Consider the following 16,635-nt stretch of genomic DNA (forward strand, 5'->3'; position numbering starts at 1 on the left):
AGCTCAGCAATCTATTTTTTATTTTTTTAAACTGATTGCTCTTTAAAACGATCTTCAATTTAGGACAGGTAGAAAATGATACACTTATAGAGACTCTTGCCATTCTGTGAAATTAAACTGATGCCCGTTAACTAAAAGCTTGAAGACAATGTACATGGGCAGAATCCCATAATTCAAAACCAAAATCTGTTTCTATCTGTTTATACTTTATTTAAAAGCCCATGCAATGAATACTCTCATATTTTAAATGTGTAGTAAATTAACTTTACATAATAAGAAGAAAGCTTCATTTTCTCTCACAGCCTTTTGTAAAAACTTATTATAAATATATCAGATATTTGAGATTTAAGAAGGTTTAAATTAAAGTCTTTTAAAGTACCAGTATATAGTCAGGGGTGGTGGTGCATGCCTTTAATCCCAGCACTTGGGAAGCCGAGGCAGGAAGATCTCTGTGAGTTTGAGGCCAGCCTGGCCTGCATAGTGACTTATAGGACAGCCAAAGCTACATAATGAGACCCTCTCTCAAAAAGCCAAAAAGAACAAAAGTACAAATATGAAATATTTTAAACTTTAGGACACCTATTTTTAAGGAACTAACTATAGTAGATCCATATGCCAAAGAAAACACTTTAATAATTTGTTCTAGTATTAGAAAATGGAGCTTATTTTCTCTTTCTAGTCTCATTAAGAAATTTTCCATCCCCATAAAATATTTTTTCTTAATTCTTAGTTACTGGATATTTAAAATCATTAAGCTGGGGCCATTGAGATGGCTCAGTAGGTAAAGGCTCTTGCTGCCAAGTTTGACAGCCTGCTATTTAATCCGGGATGGAAGGAGAGAACAGACTCTTGCAAGTTGCCCTCTGGCCTCTACTTACATGCTTGTATACACGCGCTTGCAAGCACACACCAATTAATTTATTAATTAATTAAGTATAAAGCCATGAAGCAAATTCTTAAGGATTGAAAGGTCTAGAAGTATTTGTAGAGGGCTCACCCCAGCGTGCAGTGGGGACACCAAGACAGCTTTCAGGGCAGCTTATAATAGTTGTGTTTTCGTGCATCTTGAGTACCATATAAAATAAAAAAAAAAATTACTTCACATTCTATGCCTTTGTTTGTAATAGAGCTGATAGGTTAGGGCTTTCATTTTATTTTAATGTAATAACAGCAGTTTGTTTCGCATATGTAAATCACACTCTAATAGTCACAGTTTGAAACAGTTGCCTTGGGAAGCATTTCCTGTCGTTTGTGGTCAAAACCCTGAAGCCTAGGCTCAGCTGGTAAGGAGAGAGGCTCTGCTTGACCCTCCTCACTTTAAAAGTCTCCTTCCTCTTCTTTCTTTTTTGGCTTTTTTGAGACAGGGTTTCTCCTAGCTTTGGAGCCTGTCCTGGCACTAGCTCTTGTAGACCAGGCTGGTCTTGAACTCACAGAGATCCGCCTGTCTCTGCCTCCTGATTTAAAGGCATGCGCCATCACTGCCAGGCTCTTTTCTTTCTTTTTTAATACCACCTCTGCACTAACTGGATAAAAAGTTATTGATACAGCTTTTACAAAACTGCTGCTGTGGTAGCGCTGTCGAGTTCTGCTTTCACCTAGGTCAGACATTTCTAGAATCCATTTCAGTGGAGGGAGCATCAAATGAAGATCACACCATAGGAAAGTCAGTGAGACCCTCCTGAAACAGACTTCTCCTCACAATGGTCCCTAAGTGACGCCCTTCCGATATATACCACAAAGTCCTAGATCATTATAAACTAATAAGAACAGAGTAATTATCATTAGAATGGCAGTGCCCTGTGTAGACAATGGTGTACAGCTGCACTATAAGTTTAGCTGGAGGAGTTGGAAGCCAGTGTGTTACAGTGATCTGTGTTTTCTTCCAGTAGGATAGGTATATACATAGATCAGAGTAACTTTCTGTAACTGTCTAGGGTGGTGATCGCTCTCTGTGATGGCAAAAATAAAATAAAATCTAAGATGGTTTGCACTCCTGTAGTAAAGTCCAGGGAAGTAGGGCTCCATTTTCACACGCTCTTATCCCTCGCTGTAAGGCTTGGGCGCATCCTAGGTGCTATTTTTCCCCCTGGAATCATGGGTAGTTTCATCACAGCTCATCTCTTTCTGTTTGTCTCATATAGGGCTGGTAGTTCAGGACCATTCAGACCCCATGTTCAGTTCCTATGCCTATAAGTCCCACTACCTACTGAACGAATCAAACCGTGCTGAGTTGATGAAATCACCTATGATTCCTTCTTCGTCAGCTTCCAAAAAGAAATGTGAGAAAGGTAATCACTAAAATAGTTTATTTCTTGTTTTTATTCTTCTGCATTTTCCTTTCTCTGTGTGTGTGTTTAAATGAAGGGGGGATTGTATGCCTGTCAAGCACTGCCTGTTGCTTTTGGTAGATTCTGCCTTGGTGGTTGTGACTGTGTCTTCTTATGGTAACAAAATTGTTAAAAAGGGCTTAAAATAATTCTGTCGTCACAGAATTTTACCTTTCTCCCTGAGTCAGTTTTCCCACATTGCAGAGATATGGGTTATTAAAATCTAGAATTTTACTTAACATAACAGACTGTTTATTTTACAGGCAGTTCTCATTCGCCTGACCTAGAACTGTCATTCATGTTATCTTAGGATAGTCATGGTGTAGTTTGTCATTACCTATACGCTAACTAACAAGAAAAACTATTTAGAAAAGAAATCCAGGGTAATAGATACTAGAAAAGATTGTTTCTATAACATTCTGTTGTTTTATTTCTTAAATATTAAGATGCTCTGAAAGCAAGTGTCCTTCCCTTAGGAGAGAAGCTGGGGTTAAAGGCAGACCCCAGATGCTAGATGTTGAACGTTAGCCCAAACAAATTACTGATGGGTTGTTTATTCATAAAGAACCATGAGCTAAATGTCTGTTCGTATTCTCTCAATCAAGTGTTCTGTATGCAAGAAAATTTTATCTGTGCTTAACTTGCCATAGCCTGCTTATGATAGAGGGGAAAGTGAGTTCGTGTCTGTTTGGGAGGTTGTTATCCCAGAAGAAACACCTGAGTTTGGAAGGTATGGATAAGGCTTTTGCTTAATATATTTTCATCTTGATCTGGGGTTCAAATTCAGAATCGATAAAGAAAAATTCATCATTCATGCCTAATAAACCATGTATCAGGCTAAGCATAGGTTTTTATTAGTGTTTACTATTGTGTTGCCTATTTGATGTCTCCTTGCTCCTTTGTTGGCCCAAGTGGCAACTGATAACTGAAATATGTCTGGGCGAGGTAACGAGAGCCCCCTGGGAGTATTGGAGAGAGGATCGGCCTGCGGCCGGGCTGTTCCCTTTCTGCTGAGGTCAGACTACATCGCCTTCTAGTGATGCTTATGCTTCTTTCCAGGAGTGAGCAGGGGCTGCCTTCCTCCTCAATAAAGTAGAGTTACTTTGTCCGCACTTATAAAATGAGATGAACTCAGTTGTTGTTTGGTTTCCAGCATTCAGTATTGACATCAATTTAAATGATTTTGAGCCCTCTACTTCTCTTGAGTGATATATTTCCTCTCTTGGATCTCAAAAGCAGTTTTTTGTTGTTGTTCTTGTTGTCATTGTTGTTTTGGTTTGTTTGTTTGTTTTGCATAGTACAAAGGAAGACCATTTATATTTTTTCTTTATTCTTATATATTTTGAACATCTCTATCATGATAGTTTTCATTAGCTCTGGCTCTGTATTTCCTCTGAATTAAGACTGAAAATTTAGGACCATTTACATTGACAGTGAGCATTGCCAGCTCGACTTCCATAGTGGTGCTAATAATCACGTGTCCTTTAAGGCTATCTACAAGACAGGACTCCCTCTTGATTGTTCCTTTCCGATGGACTTAAACCATTCAAGCGGCTCATGCCCAGGATGGAAAATTGAAGCACTTACTCCCCTTGATGCCTGCAGTCAACGGGGAGCAGTGCGACCGCAGTAAAAGATGGCGGAGGAAATACGGTTCTCGGGCTGTCACTGGTTGAGTGCGTAGGTTTTCCTTCTGTTTTCATGCCACAGTTAGAGGTTGAAAGTCCAGGAAGACAAGATTTCTGGAGCTCTGTAAGAGGCTGGATCGTGTAATCTGATCAAGTTATAGAGAGGGCTCTGAGTCTCTGCCTGTGAGACTTCGCGTCTCTCTACCTTGTAAGCTGCAAAAGTGTCTCTCTTTGTCTTCAGTGTTCAACCCTTCCTGTCCCTTGATGTTCGTACTAGAAATACCTAATCATTCCATTTTTATTTATTTGCATTAAAAGTATTATTCTGTTTGTCACACCTGTTTATGTGTCAACCAGGGAACATTTTAGTCTAGAAAGAGAGGGCTTAGTAGGAACCTGAAATGACATGTCTGCACATTCTACTTCATTCTGCACCGAGAATTACTTAGTTTTGTGCTATGAAACAGTGGTTCTCACACTTAAGTCAGAAATCTAGATATAAAAGAACATTTTCAAATATTTTTGGAAAATCAAGAGAATTACATGTTTATACAATATAGAGTTCCATGAGATTTATTTGGTTATGACTTTAACCGTTCAACATAACAATACTGTAATACTTGCTTTGCTTTTGGATCATAGTCTCCAGCAGCTATGATTTCTTTGGTCAGTACAAATAGGAGAGCTGGGCATGATGGTGCAAGCCTGCAGTCCCAGCACTGGGGGACAGGCAGCAGGATCACCAGGGGGGAGTGTGAGCTACATAATGAGGCTATCTCCAAATAAAGGTGGCAGAAAATCGTTAAAGTTGAAATGCAAGTTTGTTTTTGGTTGGTATGATTTTGAAAATATGGGTCATAACTAGGAGGCAGGGAACCCTTGGTGATGGAGCCGTTGCGAGCCCCTGCGTGACTGTTTTCACTGAGCAGGTATAATCATCAGTTTGGGGATCTGGGTTCCACCTTCGTGTTCTAAGAAGAAGAGAAGTACTGATCAACTTATTATTTTCATTTTTGACTGATTTTATTATAAAGGGATTTAGTTCATTGTGGCAGTGGATTAAGATACAAACATGATTATTGCTTTTCTTCTTTGCTTGGAAGAACGAAAGAAAGCTATTTGTTTGAAAACTTGCTTTCAAATCTACTTGGGTTAAAGATGTCTTTTATGACGTTTTAGCTAGCTTCAGCCTGATTCCCCAGTGGCTCATATTCTAAAGGGTGCAGCAGTGTTTTTGGTCCTACTTAAGGCTCCATATTTCTAGCGCTGGAGTCCTAGAAACGGGCTGTTTCATTTGTTCCCTAATGTAATGCATCAGTCTGGATATGACTCAATCAATCCCTTTGTCTTCCCCATTTGAAAAAAATCGCATGTACTTAAAAGATCCCTTCCTCCTTTCCTTCTTTCTCAGTTCTAAGACTCTGTTTGTTTCCAGGCGGGAAGCTGCTCTGCTGCGAGTCGTGCCCGGCTGCCTTCCACCCAGAATGCCTGAGCATAGACATGCCGCAAGGCTGCTGGAACTGCAATGACTGCAGCGCCGGCAGGAAGCTGCACTACAAGCAGATCGTTTGGGTCAAGTTGGGAAACTACAGGCAAGTTTTCTACGGAAAGCTTTACAAGTAGGAAGTAATACTGTTCCGAGCGGGTTTGTAATCTGCGTGCAGTGCGGGTGACGCACAGGCAGAGACAGGCGCGGCTTCCTGAACAAAAGGGGCTGAAGGAAAATTGGACTTAGGTATTTGTTCTTAGGGGATTGGAATGGGTACATTGCGTTTGGATTTTTGTTTGTTTGCTTTTTTTCTTTAAGAGTGGGGTTTTTTACTTTGTTTTTAGGTTCTGAGAATTATTTTATACTAATGAATTATATACTACTAAATTTTGGAATGAAAGAATTTACATGGAGAGTTATGTTTTCTTTGTATCTTAGTTTAATATTTATTTTTAACTTCTTTTTCTAAACATTTGTGTATTGAATTATATCTATGGATGTCTTATTAGCCTATATGTCTACATATCATGTGTGTGCTTGCCTGTGGAAGCCAGAAGAGGGTATCAGATGCCCTGAGACTGAGTCTCAGACAATGTGAGCTGCCACTGAGTACTAGAAATTGACGCAGGCCTCTGGAAGAGCAGTCAGTGCTCTTAATCACTGAGCCATCTCTCCAGTCTTCTAACTTCTACTGAGAGCAAGAGTTTATAGCCTTGTCAAGACAGAGCCATTTGATTCTCTGTCTCTTTAAATGTTTCTCAAGATAGGGTTTATCTCTTTAACAGCCCTGATTGACCTGGTTGGCATCTTTCTTACAGAGATCTGCCTGCTTCTGCCTCCCTAATGCTGGGATTAAAGGAAAGTGTGTACCACCAGAGCACAGCTAGGTTAGTTGAATTCTAAACCAGGCCCATGTGTTCAAATTGCCCTAAGCTTTGTGGAAAGAGAGTGCTTTAAAAAAAAAAAAAAAAAAAAAAAAAAGCATGTCCTCTAAAGAGGGAGATTATTCCAGTAAGAGTCATTTGTACTTATTTATTTATTAAATGGGGTGTGCATGTATCACAGTACAATTATAAAGTTCAAAAACAGCTCTCAAGAACCAGGTCTCTCCTTCTAACATATGTGTCCCCAGATACACCCGGGAGGTCAGCGTTGGCAGCAGCACCCATCTACCTGCTGAGCTACCTCGCCAACCCCAGCATTAGTTCTTAAAGGGATGAGAACAGGGGCTGCAGAGATAGTTAAGAGCACTTGCTGCTCTTTAGAAAATCTGAGTTCAGTTCCTAGCACCCACGTCAGGTGGCTCACAACCTCCTGTTACCCCGACTCTAGGGGTTCAGACATTGTCTTGTGGCCTCACATGTGTGTACACACATAAAAATAAAAACATACGCTAGACAGTGGTAGATCATGCCTTCAATTCATATACATAAAAGTAAATCTTAGAGAACATCATTACATGTTTACAAATGCGAGTGTGTGCGCATGTGCCACAGCGCGCAGGTGAAGGTCAGAGGACAGCTTGCAGGAGTCAGTCTCCTTCCACCATGTGGGCCCCGGGGTCGTGTGTGTGTGTGTGTGTGTGTGTGTGTGTGTGTGTGTGTGTGTAAGGATAGATCTGGATACAATGTAGGTCTTTTTTTCCCAGTTTGGTTGTATGGGTACAGTCTCTCCATAGGTTAGCCTGTAACTCTTGCTTTTAGAGTACTGAGATCACATGTATGGCTCACCCTACCCTGCCCTATACTGTGTTCTTAATATCTGGGGAAACATACATCTAATGTCAGTAGTCTCTAGGACAACATCATAAGGGAGGGTATTTTTTCTACCTACTCTGTGCTTATTAAGACAAATTGATTCTGAAATGCTAACTGACGCAAGACCTGGCGCAGCGGATCAAGAGGGTTTCCCTACCTGACGCGTCAGGAAGTGCTGGCTTGCATGTCGTGCTTATTCTTTCCCCAGCAGTGGTCTACTCTCAGAAACCATCCTTCATCCCTTGAGAGACGATCTTCTCTACCTTCGAAGATATTAAGTCAAGTGTGGGAAAGTAAAGTCTCTACAGTTAAAATGGACTGGGATCATATTAATTAACATCCACGTTCCAGAGCTGGAAAATGAGCCCATCGTCCTTTTCTTATTAGACATTATAATTGATACGTTTGTGATAAATATTTTATATGTTAATCTTTTAATGAAAGAAACCAAATAAGGCAGCTTGGACCTACTTTGCTTAGCCTGTGTTCACTACTTTATTAACCATTAATAGTTTTTTTAATATTTATTTATTTATTTATTTATTTATTATGTATACAGTGTTAGTTTCCATGTCTGCCTACAGGCCAGAAGAGGGCACCAGATCTCATTATAGATGGCTGTGAGCCACCATGTGGTTGCTGAGAATTGAACTCTCAGGACCTCTGGAAGAACAGTCAGTGTTCTTAACCCCTGAGCCATCTCTCCAGCCCCCATTAATAGTTTTGTGTGTGGTGGTTTTTGGGGGGTTCTTTGAGACAGGGTCTGCAGGTGGTGGTGGCGGCCTCTGCTTTTAATCCCAGCACTTGGGAGGCAGAGGGATCTCTGTGAGTTTGAAGCCAGTCTGGTTTACAGAGTGAGTTCCAAGACAGTCAGGGCTGTTGTTAACACAGAGAAACCCTGTCTCGAAAAACAACAAAAACAAAAAACAAGTATTGTGTGGTTTTACAATCTGAGTCTGAATAAATCTTGGAAATATAAACCTCTTTCTTTCCTTCCAATCTGTTAAGAAGAGTGATTTTTTTTTTTTCACTTTCTCACTCTTGTTTTCAGATGGTGGCCTGCAGAGATCTGCAGTCCCAGGTCTGTGCCGTTGAACATCCAGGGCCTTAGGCATGACCTGGGGGACTTTCCCGTGTTCTTCTTTGGTTCTCATGACTACTACTGGGTTCACCAAGGCAGAGTGTTCCCTTATGTGGAAGGAGACAAAAGCTTTGCTGAGGGACAGACTAGCATTAACAAGACCTTCAAGAAAGGTAAGTTGACCGTGCCTCATGCTTTCGGTGACTCAGAACTAGCACTCCAGTGCGTGGTTCTTGAATCCCCTTCTTTGCACCTGAAGTTTCTGCCTCTTGAGAATATTCTCCAGGCATCACAATTTTACATCCATAAACTTCCCATGGCATCAGGCCTGGGTTTGAGACTCATAAAGCACGGAACACTGCTGTGTTTGAAATGTCTTTAACCAGGTGAAGCAGGAGTGGAAAAGTCTTCCCAGGGAGAGCCTGGGGCCTCTGCAACATGACAGAAGTCTGCCTTTCTGAGGAACGATAGACGTTATTTTAGATAGAACATCTAGGACAGGGTTATCAGTAGAGTCACTAAGAGACCTTTGTCATTGATGTAGGTAGGACCTTTGCTCTGAGGAACGCACACAGTATAGTATCTTAATTTATTATTAAGTCTATAATGGTGGTGACTGGTGATTTTCAGGATGTAATTTTAAAAAGTAACCACCAGGTGAGATGCAGAGCATCTCTAAGGTGGTAGGATTTAACGTCCTGCCCTACGGTGTGTTTGCATTTGGGTAACGGCCTGCTCGCCTCTTGTCAGCACTGGAAGAAGCTGCAAAGCGTTTCCTGGAGCTGAAAGCACAGCGAGAAAGTAAGGAAGCTCTGGAGATGGAGAAGACCTCAAGGAAACCCCCTCCCTACAAACACATCAAGGTGAGCAGTCCCTCCCCGACCTGCAGAAATGTTCTCTGACAGTCAGTGTCTCCTTGGGGCCTGGTAGTTCCTGTGGCTGCAGCAGTGGGAGCCCTGCCCACGGTGCTGGGGGTACTGAGGGTGGGAGCCCTGCCCAGGGTGCTGAGGGTGGGAGCCCTATCTGTGGTGCTAAGGAGTAGGCCCTGCCCGTGGTACTAGGAGGTGGGTCTTTGGCATTCTTTTCTACACCCAAGAACCATGACTTATATGAAATTCCATTCTGTTCCTAGCAGATTATCTTGCAACCAAATGAGGAGATAGATCTTTAGCCTCTCTATTCCAGAGACTTCGTAGATGGCTTATTTTCTCTTAATTTCAGGTATTAAGTTTCTGTCAGCCTGTGGCAAGTGAAATAAACAAGTGAGAATTAACATCACATTTAACACTTTGGTCTAGTAAATAGACGTGGTTATTCCTTCTCGTTTATTTAGGAGACGTTAAGATAAAGAGCTTTGATGCAAGAGTGCCAGTCGCCCACAGCTTGTTCACCTGCTCTTTCCTTTCCTTTCCTTTCCTTGCGCTTCTGTCCCTAGGCTAACAAAGTAGTAGGAAAGGTCCCAATCCAGGTAGCCGACCTGTCGGAGATTCCCCGCTGTAACTGCAAGCCTGCGGATGAAAACCCTTGTGGCTTGGAGTCGGAGTGTCTGAACAGGATGTCACAGTATGAGTGTCACCCGCAAGTGTGCCCTGCCGGGGCTCGCTGTCAGAACCAGTGCTTCACCAAGAGGCTGTACCCCGAAGCAGAGGTCATCAGAACGGAGCGGAGAGGCTGGGGCCTCAGGACCATGAGGAACATTAAGAAGGTAAAGTGTGGAGACCCAGCTCAGAGCAGGATGGGCCAGGGCCTCTGTCTTTTAGGACTCTTGGTTTGTGTCCTAACACTGGGACGGAAGCACAGCATTTATGACGAAACCTGAGCCTTCTCCTGGAGTTAAGAATTTGAGCATACTTCTTGTTGGTTTTCATGGTGGATGGACACGTTAGAGAAGTAACATAATAAATTATGTTGATTATACACCAGGCAGAAACTAGCAAACTTAGAACTCGTGAGCCAGAAGTGTGACTAAGTCGCCGTGTCATTAACTTACACTGTGACAATAGTCCGCTGTCCGCATCCACATAGCCAAGGCTTCTTAGAGGCCCCGGCTTATCTGTAAAACAGTAGAAGCAGTTGGGGTCTTTAACATATATAACTTATTTTTATTTTCATACCTTGAAACAGTTTTTTTTTCACAAGATTCTCCTGGCACAAGAAATAGATAACAATTGGAGAAATATCTTAAAGCCAAATAGCTTAAAAGAAAGACAAAACTCTCTAGTAGACTCTACTGAAGTATTGGTCTGCGATGTTAGAGCGCCTGAGGCTCTCCTGAGGCTCTTGTCAGAAATCAGCTGTGGGGAGGATGGCGCACACTGTTAATTCCAGCAGAGGAAGAAGGATCTCTGAGTTCAAGGCCAGCCTGGTCTACGGAGTGAGTTCCAAGGCAGCCAGGGCTACATTGTGAGACCCTATCTCAGAAAAAGGAACTAACCAGGGGCTGGAGACCTCAACAGTTAAAAGCACTTGTTGCTCTTGCAGAGGGCCTGAGTTTGCCAGCACCCACGTGGTGGCTCCCAACCATCCATAACTCCAGTTCTAGGGGATCGGATGCCTTCTCCTGACCTCTGGGCACAGGCACATGTGATATACATACATACATGCAGGCAAAGCAGTAACACACATACAGTGAAAACGTCTAAGAAGTGAGGGAGGCTGGAGAGTTGTGACGGTGGTTGATTGCTTCCTGCTCTCACAGAGGACCAAGGGACGGAGCAACTAGTGGGCCTGGAGAGTGGGCCAGACGCGAGGTGAGATAGGTAGTCCAGGGCTCGGTCTCAGTGAGCACCTCAGTCAAGAAACTACTGGACTGTTTAGTAGGGTGACTTGATTGATATGGCAAATTAGTTTTCTGCTACTGTATAAAAGTATTTCCACAAGGTTAGCAACTTAAACCTGGGTGTGGTACCTCACAGTTGTGTCTGTCACTTGAGAGACTAAAGCAGGAGAATCGCCAAGAATTTGATACTGACCTGGACTATATAAACTTGTGAATTTTGGCTTAGCCTTAAGAGCAAGACCCTGTCTCAAAAACAAAACAAGTTAGCAATTTAAGTGACTATCGAGAGCAATAAGAGCACTGGCCACTGTTAGACAGGACCCAGGTTCAATTCTCAGCACCTAGCATTCACACGGCCCCTCACAACCATCTGTGACTCTAGTCCTTCTTCTGGCCTCCATGGCACCAGACATACATACAGTACTCGGACCGCACAGGAGTAAATGTGATATGTGTTTTATTCCCACAGTTGATACGTGTCAGGGGTTCAGGCAGTGCTCAGCTGCATTCACTTAGGATCACAAGAAATGAAACTCGGGTCCTCAGCTCACCCAGGCAGGGACCCAGCTTCCTTGTAGCTATAGAACTCCATTTTTTGTTTCTGTGGTCTGAGATTCTCCCTCTATCCCCCACTGCTGCTGTTGGCCAGGAATGACTCTTAACCTTTAGTGGCTTCCCCAGTTCCTTGCTACCTGAGGTTCCCAATGTAGGCAGACCTGGCAGACGCTGAGGTCATAGACTCCACAGTCTTGTTTGCCTGTGCATGTTGTTACCATCACTGGTTCCTTGGAGGGCAGGATCACAAGTGGGATCTGGGGTGACCTTGACAATCTGCCGCATTTGGAGCTGAAGAGAATAACTTTGGAGTGTGAAGGGTTAATGAGAAAGGAGAAAGAGTGATAAAAGGAGCCGGGGAAGCGACCCTGGGCATAAGGGTGTAAGTCTGCATTAGTGCTGTCTACTCTTGGCCATCCTGTAGGAACTGAGGAGAGCTTGTGTGTGGGGTGGTGTTCGAACAGTAAACACACACTTGATTCTCCTGACGAGTTTGAAATGCATGTGAGTCCTGCAGATGGCAGGTGGAGTCAGCATGGCTTTTGGGATGAGAAGGTCTGCGGTTATATGAGCACCTTGTAGTCCCTCGTGAGCTTATCATGTAAAACAGCTAGAATGACGGCAACAGCAGTAAATTCTTAAGGATCTAAAGGTTCTGAATCTCCGTATTGGTGGTGGGGGTGTGAGCGGAACAGCCATTGTCAGCAGTAGTTTGGCAGTTCTCTTTAAATACGCGTGTACATTTACTATATTATACAACAAATTTCCCTCCAGGCTATTTAAGCCAGGAAAATGAAAATCTGTAATTACATGGAAACTCTTCCTAAATGTTCATAGCAAGTGCATTTTTATAATAGCAAAAATCTGGGAAGACTAGCCAGTCTTCTTCAGTGAGTAAATAGTTAAACAGGTGGTGGTACGGCCACATTGAGGGGTCCTACCAAGACAGTACAGACAACTGAAACACAACTTGAGTAATCTCTGGAGGACTGGATTGAATTACTGCTGCTGCTGCTACTACTACTACTACTACTACTACTACTACTACTACTACTACTACTACTACTACTACTATTATTGCTAGTCCCATGGCTCTAGAGATGGTTTAGTGGTTAGGGGCACTTGCAGAGGACCCAGGTGTGAGTCCCAGCACCCACACAGAACTCTGAGCTCCAGTTCCTGGGTGTCTCATACCTTCTTATAGCCTCTCTGGACACTGCACACACATGGTGCACTCATAAACTGTTTGCGTGCACACACGTGCACACCTATACACATATATCTTTGAGCAAAACATTCATACACATAAACTAAGACAAATCTTTAACTATTTTATATGTGAGTGTTTTGTATATGTATGTGTTTGTGTTGTGTGCCTGCTTGGTGCCTGCATAGGTCAAAAAGAGGGCATTAGATCTCCTGGATCTAATAACACATCTTTAGGAGCTAGAGAGATAGCTTGTCAGTTAAGAATGTTGACTGAGGGCTGGAGAGATGGCTCAGTGGTTAAGAGCATTGCCTACTCTTCCAAAGGTCCTGAGTTCAACTCCCGGCAACCACATGGTGGCTCAAACCATCTGTAATGGGGTCTGGTGCCCTCTTCTGGCCTGCAGACATACACACAGACAGAATATTGTATACATAATAAATAAATAAACAAACAAACAAACATAAATAAATAAATAAATAAATAAATAATTCATGGCCTCTTAAAAAAAAAAGAATGTTGACTGATCTCCCAGAGTACCATGGTTGGATTCCCACAGTCACATGGCAGCTCACAGCCATCTGTACCTCCAGCTCCAGGGGATCTGATATCTCTTCTGGCCTCACAGGGCACCAGGCATGCAAGTGGTGCACAGACATACATGCAGGCAAAACGTCCATACACTTAAATAAATAATTTTAAAAACCAAATCTTAAAAAGTAATTCTCACCGGCAATGGTGGTGCACACCATTAATCCCAGCACTTGGGAGGCAGAGGCAGGTGGATCTCTGTGAGTTCAAGGCCAGCCTGGTTTACAAAGCAAGTTTCAGGACAGCCAGGACTATTACACAAAGAAACCTGTCTCAAAAAAAAAAAAAAAAGTCTCAGGCTGGAGAGATGGCTCAGAGGTTAAGAGAACTGACTGCTGTTCCCGAGGTCCTGAGTTCAATTCCCAGCAACCACATGATGGCTCATAACCATCTATAATGAGATCTGGTGTCCAGAACACTATATACATAATAAATAAATTTTTAAAAAAGTCTCAAAAGGTTACATATTATATAAATGCATTTATAGAGCATCCTTAAATGACAGAATTATACTGATGGATTAGTATTGGACAGGAGTTAGGAAACCAGGGTGCTGGAGTGATGGAGGATGTGTGTGGCCATTAAAGAAAACCTCAAGACGTCCTGTGATGCAGGTACAGTCTTCAGCACGATTGTATGGTGGCAGGATTCCATGTCTGAGTGCGGTGTGTGTGACACCAACGGTTTTCTAGTTACTGCTCTGTTCTAATTCGTAAGACGTCACTATTGGAGGAATCTGACTGAACAGTGTAGAGTTTGTATTTTTAGCTTTCTGTAAATATATTTATTCAAAATCTAACGATTGAAGAGCAGACACGTGCCCTATCTGCTTCAGCTTCAGACTTCTTCCGTTTCTCACCCCTAATAGCCACCACCTCCGCAGCTATAAACTATTAAAAGATTGCAATAATAGTGATGATAATGGCTTCAGAAGTTGGGGTTGGCCTTATTCTAAGAGCTAGTGACATGCCACAGGTGCCACTTGGGACTATAGAAATAATAATGCCATCCGCAAGAAAAGACAAGCACCTGCACAGGAATAGTGCCACCCAAATGCCCGTGAGTAAGTAACAGCCATTCATTTCCAGGGGTGAAGTAGTGTGTGTGTGTAAGATCGTGTGTACCCATATGTGTGAAAGTCGGTGACAAGCCGGGTGTTGTTTCTGAGGTGCTTTCATGCCTTTAAACATGTCTTAGCAACTTGGGGAGGAAAAGGTTACTTTAGCTTGCAGTTGTAGTCAGGGCAAGAACTCAAGGTAGGACCCAAAGCCGAGGCCGTGTGGGAGCGTTGCTGACAGCTGCTTATGCCGCTCCCCACGGCTCAGTCAGTTTGCAGTTCTTTGTTTTTTTTCTTTTCTCCAAAGCTCTGGCTGTCCTGAGACTCACTATGTAGACTGAGTTGCTTCTGCCTCTAGGGCACTAGTGTTAATCATGTGCACTACCACAGCCTGGGCAGCCTGCTTTCTTACACCACAGGACCACCACACCAGCCATTAGCCAGGACTCACCAACACGTGATATGGTGGAAGCATTTTCTCTTTTGGGGTTCCTCTTCCCAAATAACTCAAGGTCCTGTTGCGAGTTGCCCAAAGGCCACTAGGTCATAATTGCTGTTTGAGATAGAGTTTCTCATTGGCCGTGTAACTGGCGTTGAAACCCAGCCATGCATCTGGTCCTCAGCTCCCATCACCGTCACTAGGATTTCAGGATCTGCCATTGTGCTTGGGCCCTTAGTTATGGAGATCTGAGCTCGGGTCTCCACATTTGTGGGGAATCCCAACTGAGCCAGTTTATAGCTCTGTTGTTTTTACATTTTCACAGAGCTTGCCTGAGGTGACAGGGATGACACATGTACTTCATTTCTCTATCTATCTATCTATCTATCTATCTATCTATCTATCTATCTATCTATCTATCTATCTATCTATCTATCTATCTTTTAGTTTTTCGAGACAGGGTTTCTCTGTAGCTTTGGAGCCTGTCCTGGAACTAGCTCTTGTAGACCAGGCTGGCCTCGAACTCACAGAGATCCGCCTGCCTCTGCCTCCGAGTGCTAAGATTAAAGGCGTGCGCCACCACCGCCCGGCTCGACACGTACACTTCCACTTGCACACCGTAGTGTCTGGTGGGAGTCGGAACATCTCTTAGTCTGTCAAACTCAGGTTACACACCAAGCCATTCTGACCCCCAGCCCTAGGGTTTTATTGTTAAAGCAAGTTCTCATGTGCTAAGATTATAAGCATGTGCCACCACACCCAGTCTGTGTGCTATTGGGGATTGAACCCATGGCCTTGTACAAACTATGCAAGGGCTCTACTAACTACATTGCACTCCCAGCCCTCAGCCTTCTTCCTTCTGTTTTGAGACAGACACACACATGCCTTTGCACCATAAGAGCACTTGCTACTCTTTGTACTTTAGTTAATTTTCTTGGTTCATACATGTGGTGTTAAAAAATACATTACAGTATAGTGCACGGATTTTACAGTGACATATTAAATGCTTCTCTGCAGGGTGAATTTGTAAATGAATATGTTGGTGAAGTAATTGATGAAGAAGAATGCAGACTTCGAATCAAGCGAGCACACGAGAACAGTGTAACTAATTTTTATATGTTAACTGTTACCAAGGTAAAATTGCTTTTATTTTTTGATAAGAAAAAGGGACATTTTATGTTTTGTTCATAATTTTATGTTGGACTCAGTTTCTCTTAGTTTCATTTTCTCTAAGTATAATATGATTTTCAGTAGTCAGTACTGTAATTATCTCAGGAGTACAGAAGGAACCCTTCATAGTCATGAGACTCCAGCCAAGGCCTAATCAGAAATGAACTCCAGCCGTGTCTAGGTTGGAGTTGTTGGGTCCTAATCCTAGATCTGCATCAGTGAGAGACCTGGTTTCTTTATCACTGTTGGAAGAATCAGCTCTCGGATTCTGAATTATAAAATACCTTGAAATTTCTGATCAACCAAAAACTCATAAAATTTCTGTGTATTTATTAAGCTTTTAAAAAGGAAATGAGAGCAATTATTATCATCGTCCTGACAGAGGACGGGAAACCCAGGCCGAGGTACAGCTCAGTCAATTGTTTAGTGTTCTGTTGCCCTTCAAGAACCAAGACTGGTACCCATGTTTTCTTGTCCGGGAATGTTTCTAAAAGATTCAGAATATCATTCAGGGTGAAGTCATAACTCCACGGTAAAGCATATGCTGAACATACG

General features: G+C 42.8%; 1 protein-coding gene across 4 annotated transcripts in view; it reads left to right on the top strand.

Moving 5' to 3' along the window:
• Nucleotides 1-16,635, top strand: part of Nsd3 (nuclear receptor binding SET domain protein 3) — a 108,178-nt gene that overhangs the window by 80,362 nt on the left and 11,181 nt on the right. For 2 of the 4 annotated variants that reach the window (XM_026786958.1, XM_013352004.2), the window contains exons 15-20: nt 2,142-2,288; nt 5,391-5,547; nt 8,253-8,455; nt 9,033-9,145; nt 9,718-9,987; nt 15,928-16,044. In XM_026786958.1, coding sequence (XP_026642759.1) covers nt 2,142-2,288; nt 5,391-5,547; nt 8,253-8,455; nt 9,033-9,145; nt 9,718-9,987; nt 15,928-16,044 — 1,007 coding nt within the window. The remainder of the gene's footprint in view (nt 1-2,141; nt 2,289-5,390; nt 5,548-8,252; nt 8,456-9,032; nt 9,146-9,717; nt 9,988-15,927; nt 16,045-16,635) is intronic. The other 2 variants (XM_013352005.2, XM_026786959.1) reach the window with 2 other exon arrangements.

This window comes from Microtus ochrogaster, linkage group LG7_11, assembly GCF_000317375.1.
Source record: "Microtus ochrogaster isolate Prairie Vole_2 linkage group LG7_11, MicOch1.0, whole genome shotgun sequence".
Taxonomy (NCBI): domain Eukaryota; kingdom Metazoa; phylum Chordata; class Mammalia; order Rodentia; family Cricetidae; genus Microtus; species Microtus ochrogaster.